This window comes from Triticum aestivum, chromosome 2A (genome assembly GCF_018294505.1).
Source record: "Triticum aestivum cultivar Chinese Spring chromosome 2A, IWGSC CS RefSeq v2.1, whole genome shotgun sequence".
Taxonomy (NCBI): domain Eukaryota; kingdom Viridiplantae; phylum Streptophyta; class Magnoliopsida; order Poales; family Poaceae; genus Triticum; species Triticum aestivum.
The window spans coordinates 585,240,923-585,255,539 of NC_057797.1; the positions used below are offsets into that span (position 1 = coordinate 585,240,923).

The 14,617-nt window shown below is 43.0% G+C and overlaps 1 protein-coding gene across 1 annotated transcript; it reads left to right on the top strand.

Annotated features, from left to right (window-relative positions):
• Positions 1-6,265: 6,265 nt before the first annotated feature.
• On the top strand, positions 6,266-14,583 carry LOC123189567 (anaphase-promoting complex subunit 2). Its single transcript, XM_044602011.1, has 16 exons — positions 6,266-6,579; positions 8,005-8,094; positions 8,914-9,145; positions 9,435-9,712; positions 9,817-9,888; positions 10,456-10,697; positions 11,221-11,634; positions 11,737-11,938; positions 12,064-12,178; positions 12,263-12,345; positions 12,946-13,065; positions 13,156-13,244; positions 13,313-13,394; positions 13,823-14,014; positions 14,137-14,205; positions 14,342-14,583. Exons 1-16 carry the CDS (start codon positions 6,397-6,399, stop codon positions 14,459-14,461), a joined length of 2,583 nt encoding a protein of 860 aa, XP_044457946.1. The 5' UTR covers positions 6,266-6,396; the 3' UTR covers positions 14,462-14,583.
• The last annotated feature ends 34 nt before the right edge of the window (positions 14,584-14,617 follow it).

Here is a 14,617-nt window from a genome sequence, read left to right on the forward strand (position 1 = left end):
CTTCCCAACCGTACGTGTGTTGAACGCGGAGGTGTCGTCCGTTCGGCACTTGGTCATCGGTGATTTGGATCACGACAAGTACGACTCCATCAACCCCGTTCTCTTGAACGCTTCCGCTCATGATCTACAAGGGTATGTAGATGCACTCCCCTTTCCCTAGTTGCTAGATGACTCCATAGATTGATCTTGGTGATGCGTAGAAAATTTTAAAATTCTGCTACGTTCCCCGACATCATGTTCATCTGCCTCTGTCCGTTCATTCATCTAATGTGTCAATAACTGGCCTATGACAAGAGACATGCGAAACATGCAAAGGGTACATTGGTATTGTCGTGGACTTAACACGGCAGATGCCCTAGCAAAAGGACTTAGGTGTGGAGCCATCGCAACTAGGTTAGCTTGAAGGGGTTAAATGAGACAAAGGACACAGGGAGTTTACCCAGGTTTGGCCCCTCTCAACAAGGTAAAGCCTACTCCTGCTTTAGGTTGTATTGCTTGGGTTTCGATTACCAGGGAGCGAATACGCTTGACCTAGTTCTCGATTGATTGTTACTTGAGTTAACCCGCTGCCGGGTCACCCCTTTATATACACAGGTTGATGCCCGGCGGCTTACAGAGTCTGGCCGGCTCATACAAGACGTGTCCAGCTCGGTATCTAATTAAACTTGCCTTACAATACAAGTTGAAGATATGGCGGCTCACACCCGTGGGCCTTAAGTCGTCCCTGGGTCTTGGGCCTTCAACAAACTTTCTTTATGAACCGCCATCTTCATATCTTCTTGGGCCTCTTCATCTTAAGCCACCAGTGGCATGACCCGGCCCCTCCTGGGCGGGTCATACCCAGTAGTTATATCCCCAACATTAGGCCCCACGTTGATTTGAACTTGTTCACATCAATCTTCATTTCTTGACTTAGCTGAATCTTCATCGTGAACTCTATACTTATTCATTGTAACCTGCCATGACGTCACATCTCAGCATCGTGTTAACCCGCCATGACATCATCTCACATTAATTATGCACAAGGCCCAGAACCTCTCAACGGACATTTTTTTAATGAACCTCACGAAAATTGAGGCATCCATATAGCCACCTAATCGTTCTTTTGGCCTCCTCGATTCCCGCACATACCATTTATCCATCTCCTTATAAATAGGGACAAGGGCCCTTTTCATTTTTTCACCGTTGCCCCCTCGTCTCCGTCTTCCTCCTCACAACGCCCCTGCACGCCCGAGCTCCGCCGCTGTCGGTCTTCGTCAACTGCCTCAACTCTGGTCGCTGCATCAACCTGAACGAACCAAAGCACTGTGGCGCACCTCCGCTGTCCTACAACATCAGTAAGTACTACTCCTCCCACATAGCAGATCTCCATTAGGGTTTGCCCAGTTCGTCGGAGTTCTTCTCTGTTCTTCTTTTCCTTCTTTAGATCGCGTAGTTGAATCTGAACATGATATTGAAGACGCGCGGTAGTAGCTTTCCAATCGCAGTAGATACTTTTTCTGTGTAAGATCCATCCGAACACATGAGTTCTTCCACTGCCTTCACTTTAGATCTAGAATTTATTTTATTTTCTGAACTTTTGCAGATCCAAAATCGTAGCATCAATCTGTGGAATCTGTCTGTCCATTACTTAGCGAAATTCACTTTCAGATCAGTCACACTATGACCATACGGGCGGCTTATATGATAAACCACAACCCGCCATATAGCATTGGTACGTCCATTTTGCATCATGCTTTTATGTTGATATTTAATGCATTATGGGTTGTTATTACACATTATATCATGTTACTTATGGCTATTCTTCCTTATTTTACAAGGTTTACATGAAGAGGGAGAATGCCGGTAGCTGGAATTCTGAGCCGTCTCGACGATGTCGATGCAGGTGTACTGCTCAGGCTCCGACTCGCCGATCTTGCCAATGAAGACATGGATTCCGCCGAAGGGGACCCGGTACCCGTACTCAATTGAGCTGGCCTCGGGGTCCTAGCCAACGTCGTCGATGTAGAGCTTGCCGCGATGACTCTTGGTCATCCGGCCCATAGCGTATCCCTTAATCCCTACGAAGTTGCTCTTCAAGAACTCGAAACCACCGTGCACTGGCCCCACGGTGGGCGCCAACTGCCGTGGACTTAACACGGCAGATGCCCTAGCAAAAGGACTTAGGTGTGGAGCCATCGCAACTAGGTTAGTTTGAAGGGGTTAAACGGGACAAATGACAGAGGGAGTTTACCCAGGTTCGGCCCCTCTCAACGAGGTAAAGCCTACTCTTGTTTTAGGTTGTATTGCTTGGGTTTCGATTACCAGGGAGCGAATACGCTTGACCTAATTCTCGATTGATTGTTACTTGGGTTAACTCGCCGCCGGGTCACCCCTTTATATACACAGATTGATGCCCGGCGGCTTACAGAGTCCCGGCCGGCTCATACAAGATGTGTCCGGCTTGGTATCTAATTAAACTTGCCTTACAATACAAGTTAAAGATATGGCGGCTCACACCCGTGGGCCTTAAGTCGTCCCCAGGTCTTGGGCCTTCAACAAGCTTGCTTTATGAACCGCCATCTTCATATCTTCTTGGGCCTCTTCATCTTAAGCCGCCAGTGGCATGACCCGGCCCCTCCTGGGAGGGTCATACCTAGTAGTTATATTCCCAACAGGTACACCCCCTTGCATGGTTAAATATATTCGAATAGTTGTGTCTGCGGTTATGATGACTTGGAGCTGATCATAGCGGAACTCCAACCACGGTCTCTAAAACTTGCCCACCCTTAATGCAAGCTGGTGTTATGTTTGATGGCAGGCATAGATGGTTCTTATACAATGTTTTCCCTCATGTGCTCTATTTCCTTGTCTCTTATGGATGAGAGTTGTAGTGTGTCACTATAGAATGCTTAGTGCTTGTTGTCGATCAACCCTAGATATATCCACTTATTCGAGAATGATGCATATGTAGTGTAGATCAGATGCAAGTCTTGCAGAGCATGTCACGTACTCCTTGCTTTATTTGTTTTCCTTTGCCTTGGAATTGTTGCAAATCAAGTAGTAGCATTTCGGGAACATGTTTATTGATGAATGATGTTAGCTAGTTATCCCACATGTAGTGGCCTAGGCAAGGATGTGGACGCCCTTTGCTTTTATTTGAAGTCTTCTTAAGGTAATTTGTATCATTTACCTGTCTAAGGTATTTTGCTTCCGTTGTATGAGTGATATCTTGTTCAAAAGACCCTTGTTGTATTAATTCATTAAATTTGACTCTCAAGATTTGTTGTATACTAGGTGATTTCCCCGCACATTGCAATGGGAATTAAAGATTAATTTCAAATGAATTATGAAGGAAATATCGATCTAAATCTGCTTTTAATGTAGACATTTTCCGTACTTGCATTATGTGTGAACAAAGAGTATGCGTGTGGTTTGCATGAGCTGAATAAATAGTGCTAGTGGATGCTTATGTAGTGCACTTGATGAGGTTGAGGGCTGCATGTTGAGAGAATTAGAGGTAGTGGGGATCAATTTTCTAGGTATATATATAGGATATATGTTCTTGTTATAGATTTCTCTTTGATTTGTGTTGTGATATCGACCGTTCCATCCACATGGCGTGCATGTTCTATGTATACGTTGTGTGAAGGCGACAAATTAGGATCGATATGATGCAGAGGCTAGCGGAGGTTGCTAGATCTGCATAGGACCGGTCCCGCGGTGCTACAAGTTTCATCTGAACGATTTCAACCACAAGTTTCATCTGAATAGTGCGATCTTCGTCCTATCTTTTGGGAAGAGGCAACAACCCTTCTTCAGTATCACCTTATCAACACTACTCACCACACTTCCCCTTTCTTCATTCTCTTTTTTTCTCTACCCCCATTGTTGGTGGGTATATAAATTTTCATGAGATTGTTGGTAGGTATTTAATGATTGTTGCACCATTGGCCTCCTTCTCCCCTTACTCCTACTAACACCATCTCTCAGTTGGAGGGTGTAGTTTTTACTCTCTAACGTTGGTAACTCTCTTATCGCCGCTTCCTCTTCTCCAGGGTTGCGGTGCATCTTGGTTACAACAATGCATTATATAATGTGTGATCGGTTGTTGCGTAAGATGCATGCACGACCATTCGCGCCCTATATACCCAAGAAATACATTTAGAGAAAAACACTCAGATTCTTTGTTCTCTGATATCGTATCTTTGAAAAGTAAGGGCCTTTTTGGGAGTGCTTCAGCTCCTGCCAACTCCGCGGCCAGAGCTGGATCGAACATCCTAACTCTTGGAGTTGAGAACAAGAAGTTAGAGGTGTTTTGCAATACAAATATGAATGAGTCGGGGAAGCTGCTATTTTCATGTTATGAGAAGTCGAAGGATATAGTTGATGAACTTTACACGATATTGCCACTACTAACTGGCGAGCATACCGGTTTGCTCAAAAGAACAACCCATAGACATACATGCCCGTTCTTCGGCTAACCATAGTGCCACTGGGAGGAGCCCGCGTTGTGTCATGGCGCCAGCACGATGGAGCTTGTCAGCACGCCTCCCTCATCCATGTCGTCCTCTCTCTCACCAACCAAACTGTGCCTCTACCTCTATCACCCTTGTTCGGACTCCGCCGACATTAGGTCGACCATGTCCTCAACAACCCCTGATTGAGCTATGTCGGGATCGGGACAACCTCCTCCTCTAATGCCCTGGCCTGACAGCCCTAACAATCGTCTTTTACATGGGTCACTGCTGGAGAAGTTAAGCTATCATAGGAAGCCAAAGCCGACTCACTGAAACAAACCATGAACTCCGGTTTTTTCTTAGTGGAAGCTAGCGATGAGCTGGCGGCTGGGGAGTTAGGGAGTTGCCGGCTGGGGAGCACTCCTGAACAGGTCCCGAATAGCTACATTTTTATGTTTGAAGTTTAAGAGGATTCATTTTCTTCAAGGAACCGACGGGGGCACTACCTTTTCATTTAGACAAACGAAATATAACTACGATAGAGTGACTCATTTCGGCAATGAGTTGGAAACCCAATAGCTAAAAATCCGAGGCCAACAAAATACCCAATACTCTCGCTCGATTGGGGGTCCCTTAGGCCATCTCCCTCAGTCTAATATCCCGCAGGGCCAACATGGCCACCTCTATGTAGGTCATGCGAGTTCCGTTGAAGATGCACCAGTTCGGCTCCTTCCAAATGTTTCACAACGTGTAAAAGAGACCCCCACTCCGGTAGTACCATGCATGCATTGGGGCCTCGGCAAGCATTCTGCTCCACTAGGCCACAAGGCTTTTGGTGGGGCCCATCCCGCCACCCGTGAAATTCTCCTCGGTCCAAACCTGAATGCAGGTAGCCACCACAATGGAGAAAGGGGTGGTCCTTGCACATGTGCACTGTTGCTTTCAGTGCACTAAGGCAAAGGTGACATATCAGGTCAAGCGGACAACCCTGAGCCGCAAGCATATGCACGGTGATGATGCATCCACACAACACAAGTTAGACGAACATTTTGCACTTTGGCTCCACGCGGACCTTGCAAAGCATGGTCGCGTCGAACTTCTGGTGAGAGCCGAGAATTGCACCGTATAAGCCGAGGGCGTCGAATATACACCCTTAGCCATCCCACTTCCAAGTGACGGTGCCATCTCAGTCAGGTTCTAAAGCGATATCAGCAAGCGTCCCAGAGGTGAATGAATTGCCAAAGTTGTTCGACGCTGCTCATCTGTGCAAGCCCCCTGACCCATGTCTCATCACGAAGCTCCATGAAGACCGTCCTCCGCTTCCATCTTGTAGAGCTCAGGGGCGAGGCGGCGGAGGGCATCCGGCTCCGTCCAGACTTCGAGCCAAAAAGAATGTTCCCCTTTAGTTTCCTATGATAATCGAAGTCGAGGCTTGGAATAGCTCCATCATCTAGAGCAGCAGAAGTGATGAGATAGATTTTGATCAGAGTGACCTCGGCAGCCTGAAAAATGTTACTCCTTCCATCTAAATTAATTGTCGCGGCTCTAGTATCTCGCAAAAAATTAAATATTGCAGCTTTAGTACAACCTTAATTCTCGTTCCAGTCCGGAAGCTCGGCCGGATGCATTTCATGGTCAGCCGATGGATTCGTGTGGGTCGTGCCGTGGCGCGGCATGCATGTTGGCACGGTAACCGCGAGCCCAAGCCACAAGCCAGCATCGCGCCGTCGTTGTTCGAGTCGAATGGCCACGGGGTCCGACCGCACGCACACACCGAGAGAAGCCAAGCCACGACCAAACCAGCCAAGCCCACCTCGCGATTTTTTCCTGCTCTTCTCCTGCCCACGGCGTGCCCCCTTTCCCCACTTTGGACTTTGGAGCTTTCGCGCTTCGCCTCCTTCCCGTTCCCCGGTCCCCCGCGCGCTCCGCTCTCGGCTGCGGCCGCGGTCGCCAGGCGATGCAGCTGGACGACTCCGACGGCGCCCTCGGCTCGTGGGCCCGCTTCTGCGCTCTCTCCGGCGAGCTCGTCGGCGGCGCCGGCGACCTCTCCGTCGGCCCGCGCCTCGCCCCCGTCGTGGCGGACCTCTGCGCCCGCGGCCTCGCCACGCTCGTCCGCGACTACTTCCTCCACAACCTCGAGGTCTGCGACTCCCGTTCCTCTCTCCCTCCCTCACACCCGCACTTCATACTGCTCTGTGCTGCTACTTCCGAGTCGGACGGGCTGGGAACTTAGGATACACATTGCGTCGCGTGCTGGGTGTTTGCGAGAATGCCTGTGCCGAATCGCAGAGGGTGCACCGTGGGAGTACGGGGTTGGGATCAAAGCCTCCCCCCCCCCCCCCCCCCCCCCCCCACCCCCGCGTGTGTTTGTGTAAATGCCCGTGTGAAATTCCGGAGTGCAATCAGCGTTGGGATGCGGGATTTCTGGATGAACTAGCTTGCCTGCCTCCCGTTCTTCTCTTGGTATAAGAACGGTGGTTGCTGCTCTTAGCGTCTTAGGCCCGCTCTTCAGCATCTAGTTGACAGTTATGACCGGAATCGTTACTGCAAATGTGTCACTGGTTAAGATAGGCTGTTTTAGCAATGTGAAGTTTCACGAGCTGGGCCAGCTTCATGTTTAACCTTGTCGCTCGTGATTCCATTGATGGAATCAGGAGCTATGCTTCTTGAATCAAGATATAAAACTGTACATGTAGCGAGTCAGGGATTTGTTCAAGTTGTACATGTGGTCCTGGTTGAATTCGAATCATGCTTGAACATTAACAAATTAGTCATCTCCGTTCCCTCAAACGCTCAACTCTGTTAATTTTTAGTGTCATAACTCAAGCAACCTGAAAAGTTTCCTAGCTGTATATTGCTAATCTGAGGTGACTTTGAAAACTGTTGGTGCCATTTCCATTTTCTGGGAACCCTCCCTGTGGTATCAGAGGAGTTTCTTGTGGGGTTATACCACCAAATGCAAAAACCGGCAGTGTAATAGTGTGTACAATTGGAGTAGCTGCAGTGGCTGATTTGATTTACGTATTTTCTTTAGCTTTCTGAAGTTTTCAGTTTCTTGTTCCATTAGTTGGCAAATGTAGATAAACGAGCTTGTATATCCTAATAAGCTATAGCCAGTGAGGCCATAAACCTTGAAGCTTGAGCTATCTCATATTATGCACTATGGCACGATGAATTACTGAGACTAACACTTGCTTCCAGTAGTATTTATTAAGACTCACTGCTTCTGACTTCATTTCTGTCATCTGTCTATGAGGTAGTCAACCAATCTTCTATATGTCCATAATGCAGTTAAGAGGAAGAGGTAGCTAAAATACAGGGGTAAGGTAGGTTGTATACTCGATTGTCCCTGTAGAATAAGAGTATTTTTGCCATACTGATTAGGCAGATATTGGTCTAGTTACCTCTGTAGTTGAGTTAGTAATGAGTAGCAGACACCCAGTCTAATATTAGTTGATGACTTGATGCTAGCCTCTTTGCTGAATTTCTCAACTTGCTCTAGTACATTGTTTCTGTTAGTATGGATATTTAATTTAACTTCACTTGTTAACCCGCCCCTGTGCAGGAAGCATTTAGAAACAATGCGGTCAAGATGTTCTGGCAGAAATTTCATCCTTATAGCAGTTCTTCTGCAGTAGAAAGAATTAAATTCTGTGTAAGTTGTGGAAAACCTAATTATTGTTTGTTCAAGGCCTTTGTTTACAATTTTCATTTTTCTTCAGATTTGGAGTCTATCTGTTTCATAATTTGCTTACACAATCAGGATGCATAATGATAAGTATGTTGACTCAACAAGGAAAATAGATAGATTATACTTGAAGCTCATTTGTGCAAAGCAAATACTAAAGAGGATATGCTGAGAAGTGAATATATTTACTACTACCTTCGTCCCAAATTATTTGATGTTCTAGCTTTGCCCTAACTCCTAAGTCAAACTTCTCTATATCTGACCAAATATATAGAAAAATGTGCTAATATATACAACAGCAAATATATTTTATGATGAATCTAAGGAAACTAATTCAGTATTGTAGATTTTGATATTTATTTATCTAAACATGGCCAAACTTAAAGAAGTTTGACTTAGGACAAAGCTAGAATTTCAAATAATTTGGACCCGAGGGAGTAGGTACCAGTCAAAAAAATGATAAAATGGTTACAAAATACGGAATAGGATAAACTGATATTGATATAACCCAGCTTGACCTTGAATATATTTTTTTTGCGGGTGAATTTGCATGTGTTGTTTTGAAGTGATATGCGCCATCAGATTACCTTACTGTAGCATGGACATGGATAATGTACCAAATGTTGATGTGTTAATCTCAATAGAACTAACATCAGTATTCAGTAGGTTCAATTTGAGACACCTTCTTTCATCCAGTTAAAGATATTTTAGACATGATCACTTAACACCTTGTTTTATTTCTTTAGGATTTTTAAGTAACATAATCTCTGAAATCATGCATTCCAGGTTCAGGAAAGCTGGCCTGAGGATGTCTTGAGTGCAGCACTAGAGGACATATGCTTGGAAAAGAGTTACCAGGAAAAATGTGTCCTAGTTCTAGCTCATGCTTTACAATCATACGAGGAAAAGGCACAAAACAGAAAGCTCAAAGCAGTTGAGTGTAGTTCCAGCTTAATGCCTAGGTACCAATTAATGGTATCTTCTGTACTTCTGACAACCCTGCCCTTGAGCTTTCCTGGTTAGCAACCTTTCCTTCTCCGTTTTATGAGAAGATAAGTTTTTTTTCTTGTGTTTGACACGAATCGGTGTTCTTTTGGATACAATTCCATTAATGAACCTTAGGGCATGGATTTTGAGTTAGGCTTTGCAATAATGAAAATCAACAAAACACAGAGAGTGTTATATTTTCTGTTCTGTGTTGAGGCACTAGTTATTGGCACCTTCAGTTCCTGTGATGGCATTGCCTGGTTTACCGCTGTGCTTTTGATCAGGAAAAGTCATGTTCGCTCATGCTTGACATTTTACAGAGATTCTAAATGTCTATTTCAAGAAGAAACTGGAAGAACTAAATACCATGGTGGATGCATCTGATGAGAACGACCAACTTGCTAGTCATGCACTTTTTGGACGGAGCAATGTTTCTGCTTGGGATTCTAAAATGGACATTGATAGTCAAGAAACAGTTATTTCAGAAACTTGCACTTTGGTTAAGAACATTGGAAAAGTTGTTCGTGATTTTAGATGTCTTGGTTTTACATCTATGACCGAAGATTCTTATTCCTCTGCAATAATCTGGCTTTTAAAGGTCCATACGCCCTTCTGTGCCTAGCACCTACTCCATCTCTTATTCTGGCAGAGATGCCATTGAATTTCTGGAAGTAACCTTGTCTTAATTTTTCTCATCTGCAGTCTAAAGTTTATGAACTAGCTGGTGATGATTACAGAATCCCTGTCCTTGGGAGTGTCAAGAAGTGGATTCAAGTACCTGTTCATATCACCATTTTGTTAAGTTTATCCATTTATAAGCACGAATATTTACCATGTCCTTTCTTCTTTTTGTATCACATGCCTTTGTATTATGCTCAGCCAACTTAAGTAATTGAGCTTGCTGAGGTTAAATTATTCTTTGTATGCTCAGTCTGTTATGCTCAATCTTCAGACTGGAACAGGAATGCATTGTTTATGTAATAGAGCTGTCACTGCAGTGCACCTGTCATGGTCCAGGTTGTACTTCAGAACATCTTTGCTAATGTTACTGCAGTTCTTTGATATCTATTTTTAGACCAATTCTTTAGCATGTCAGGTTAGCAGATAGAGATTTTGTTATATTGTTATAACTATTATGGGCTTATTGAATCTAGCTTATGGTTATATAGTGTCCATACATGCTGACGCTGGCATGCCACATACCTCTTCAGCTTTTACACGTAACAATGTTAAGGAAACTTTTGGGGTCTTGTCAAGCTATTCCGTTTTCAATTTATATACCTCTCCCCTAGATGATGCTTACTTCTGGAGCTTGTGCTGACTAACTTTTGGTCTTGTCAGGTTGTTCCTCTTCAGTTTTTGCATGCTCTTTTGACATATCTGGGGGACTCTGTTGACTATGACAGTGGATTATCTGGTCTGAAATCGCCCTTAGCCTCACGCCCTTCTTCCTTCCCAGGGATCGGTGTTCCTTCTGAAGCACTTCTGAGGTGGCACATGCGCCTTGAATATTTTGCTTATGAAACCTTGCAGGACCTAAGAATTGGCAAACTTTTTGAAATTATAGTAGATTACCCTGAGAGGTATGCCATTTTTCTCTATGTCATGATGTTAAACATTTAAATAACACCGAGATCTAAATATTGATATATATGCTTGAATACTTTTCTCACTTCTGAAAATGTAGTTTTTGGTTATTTGATCTATCCAACTTCTATAATGTCTTAATACCAATCATTGCCACTGTCCCTGTATCCTTGCAGCCTATCCTCATTTAGCCGAAGTGCAATATAGTTAGAACTTATATATCATGATGTAGGTCATCTAGTTATCGCTTCACTGATGTGTATTTGATGATCTGTTTTAGCCACCTTGAACTAAGGATCTTAATTTCCTTTCATGTGTCATGCTCTTCTTCCTCTCTCCTCGTTTGCATGCTTAGGTGTTAATAAAGTATGTTGACACGGTCATATCAAATATCTGATTCTATTTTATGAATTACTTTCATGTCTCATGGCACATTGACCTCATTCTCTTGTTACTTTGCGTGCGTTCTTAACTTGTGCAATATTTAACATCTGGATACTTTTTGGGGCATGAATGTAGTTCTCCCGCTATTGAAGACCTAAAGCAGTGTTTAGAGTACACGGGTCAACACTCTAAGCTCGTTGACTCATTTATCTCATCACTGAGATATCGCTTGCTTACTGCTGGTGCCTCAACTAATGACATATTGCACCAGTATGTTTCCACAATCAAGGCGTTGCGGTCGATTGACCCCACTGGTGTATTCTTGGAAGCAGTTGGTGAACCAATTAGGGATTATCTGAGAGGTAGAAAAGACACTATTAAATGCATAGTGACAATGCTAACTGATGGATCTGGAGGAAACACAAGTGGGGGAAATGCTGGTGATAATCTTCTTGAAGAATTGAACAGGGATGCTGAAAACCAGGAAAATGCTGACTATGATGATCATACAAACATTGATGAGAAGCAAGCTTGGTTGAATTCTGAAAGGTATGATTTATTCATTACATTCGCCATAACGCCTGTTATTCCTTAATCCCTTAAGAAAATCTGCTTTTCTAAGATCAAGAACCGTGGTTCCAACTTCTACAGCTGGGAGCCTGATCCTGTTGAAGCAGATCCATTGAAAGGCAGCAGGAGTAGGAGGAAAATTGATATACTTGGACTGATGGTCAGTATAATTGGCTCAAAGGACCAATTGGTCAACGAATATCGTGTAATGCTGGCTGAAAAGCTGCTAAGCAAATCTGATTTTGATATAGATTCTGATATCCGCACGCTGGAGCTCCTTAAGGTTAAGACTGACTTTTGTATTAAACCATACTTAGTAATGTTCTAAAAACATTTGATTGGACTGCATGTGATGCATCATGCCTTCGTTGTAACCTTTAATTTCTCATGATTATGTTGTTTTGGCAGATTCATTTCGGTGAGAGCAGCATGCAGAAGTGTGAGATTATGCTCAATGACTTGATTGACTCGAAGAGAACCAACTCAAATATTAAAACATCATTATTAAATGCACCTGGAACTGGTAACATTCAAATACTGCATGTTGCTTCAGAAACCATCAACTATCACTGCACCTGCATTTGAACCCTTATTTTTTCTATGGTAGTTGCTGGGCAAGAGGAGGCAGAAATTTCTCATGATGTTCTTGATGCTACAATAATTTCTTCCAACTTTTGGCCACCGATTCAGGTATTGCCAGTAAGCTTTTTATCTAAATCATGGTGGTACCCCCTCCCTTTTCATGCCGTGGATTGCTAATGACTCATGCATTTCAATTAATAACATGCTATATCGATTGTGAGACAGTTGAGCCAGGAGCGTAAATTGGTGTCTGTATTGATTGACGTGCTATCCTGCTGTACAAAGATATATGCACCAACACTAACAAGTAATTTGTTTTGTTGTAAAAAAAGTAATTTGTTTCAGAACTGTTTATGTCATCAAATCTTCGTACTAACTTTCTGTCAGTGTCTGCCATCTTCAAATCTTGGTTGTCTCGTACATACAACAATTCCTAAGATTCAGTTTCTGTCACCACTTTTTTTTAATATCTGTTATTTCCAACATAAAAACTTCCCTCCTTTTGGGTGCGAGGGCACACAGAATTGAAGATGAATTCCTCACCAATGCATGTGGTTATTTGTAGTTAATCTGATGTTATGTGCTAGTTGATTTTAATAATATGCTTAGTAAGAATTATGGTTTGCTTACTGAAGGGTTGAACCGTGAGCTTTTGCTGTTTGATCACCCTCTTGATTCACTAAACCTCTATATCTGCCGCAAATGTAGACAGAAGATCTCGCAGTTCCTGCTTCAGTTGATAAACTGCTGTCTGATTTTGCACAAAGATTCCATCAGATAAAAACTCCACGGAAGCTATTGTGGAAGAAAAATCTTGGAACGGTCAAGGTTTGGTATCAAATTTGAAGTTGACGGGTATATGTGGGTAACCATGAAGACTGAAGAAATATCTCTTACGAGCTCTCTTTTCATTTCCAGTTGGAACTGCAATTTGAGGACAGAAGTATGCAGTTTACTGTAGTACCTGTGCAGGCTGCAATCATAATGCGGTTTCAAGAGAAACCAAGGTAATATCAATTGTCTTCCTGCATATCTCTTGTGTTCCCATCTGACTAAAGTCATCAAATATTTTCAGCTGGACTTCAAAGGCACTTGCTACCGAAATCGGCATACCTGTAGACTCTCTCAACAGAAGAATAGGTTTCTGGACAAGCAAGGTGTGTCACAAATGTATTATGAAGTCAAAATACTTTTATTGTTTATGTGTAGTATACGCTGTTACTACCTTTTGAACTCCTTTACTCATCCACGATCGTCAATATCAGTGTTAAGATTGCTTTATGCTAAAAAACTGTTAACACTGTTATTCCTGACATTACTAACAATGAAATGGTACTCTGAATCCTTTTAAGTATGATTTTTTAATGTTTGCGCCTCTGTAAGATGGACTAGATTGTTGATAGTCTTTGGATCAGTGTTCTGCACAAATCGTAGTCTTTTTTTTATTGGAGTAGAAACATATATGGAGTATATGATACTCTAAACATGACCTGGTACTACATTTCTGTACAAATGGTTCCCTAGCAAAGTTCTCAACTATGTCCTGCTTCATAAGCACATCTAAGCATTTCACACTATGTTATAGGGGGTCCTGACTGAATCGGTGGGACCAGATGCCGATGATCACATCTTCACAATTGTTGATAGCATGTCTGATGTCAACAAAAACAGCATCGTGAACGAAAGCTGCGAAGCGTTTCAAATGAATGAGGACGAAGGTGAAAGTTCTGTTGCATCCGTTGAGGAACAGCTTAAGAAAGAAATGACAGTCTATGAGGTTTGACTCCTTGCAACTTCATATTTCTTTTTCTCTAATGCTCAACATACCTGTTTATCCACTCCCCATTTCTTTGTTCTCTGTGATCTTACCATCATTTTACTCGTCATTATGCACTGCAGAAATTCATCATAGGAATGTTAACCAATTTCGGCAATATGACACTGGACAAAATACATAACACTTTGAAGGTAGACACAAAATTTTAAAATCTCGTCCACTTCCTGTTTCTACTATTAACATATTTTCTACTCATCGGTTTCTTCTAATATTATTTGATTAACATAGTTTCTACTCATTGGTTTCTTCTAATATTATTTGTTCCAGATGTTCTGTGCCGAGCCATCGTATGATAAATCACTGCAGCAATTGCAGAGTTTTCTTTCGGGTCTAGTATCAGATGAAAAGCTTGAAATGAGAGATGGATTGTACTTGCTAAAAAAGTAACTGTTACGTTGGGTATCACATTATGCTGTTAGATTAAGGATGACAGGCAGTCAATCCAGTATGTATTCCTTTCTGGCAAAATCACTCCAATCAAATATATTCAATTATTCTTGTGCCAGAAACTATAAACTCCACGATACCCGCGCCTGAAAAACC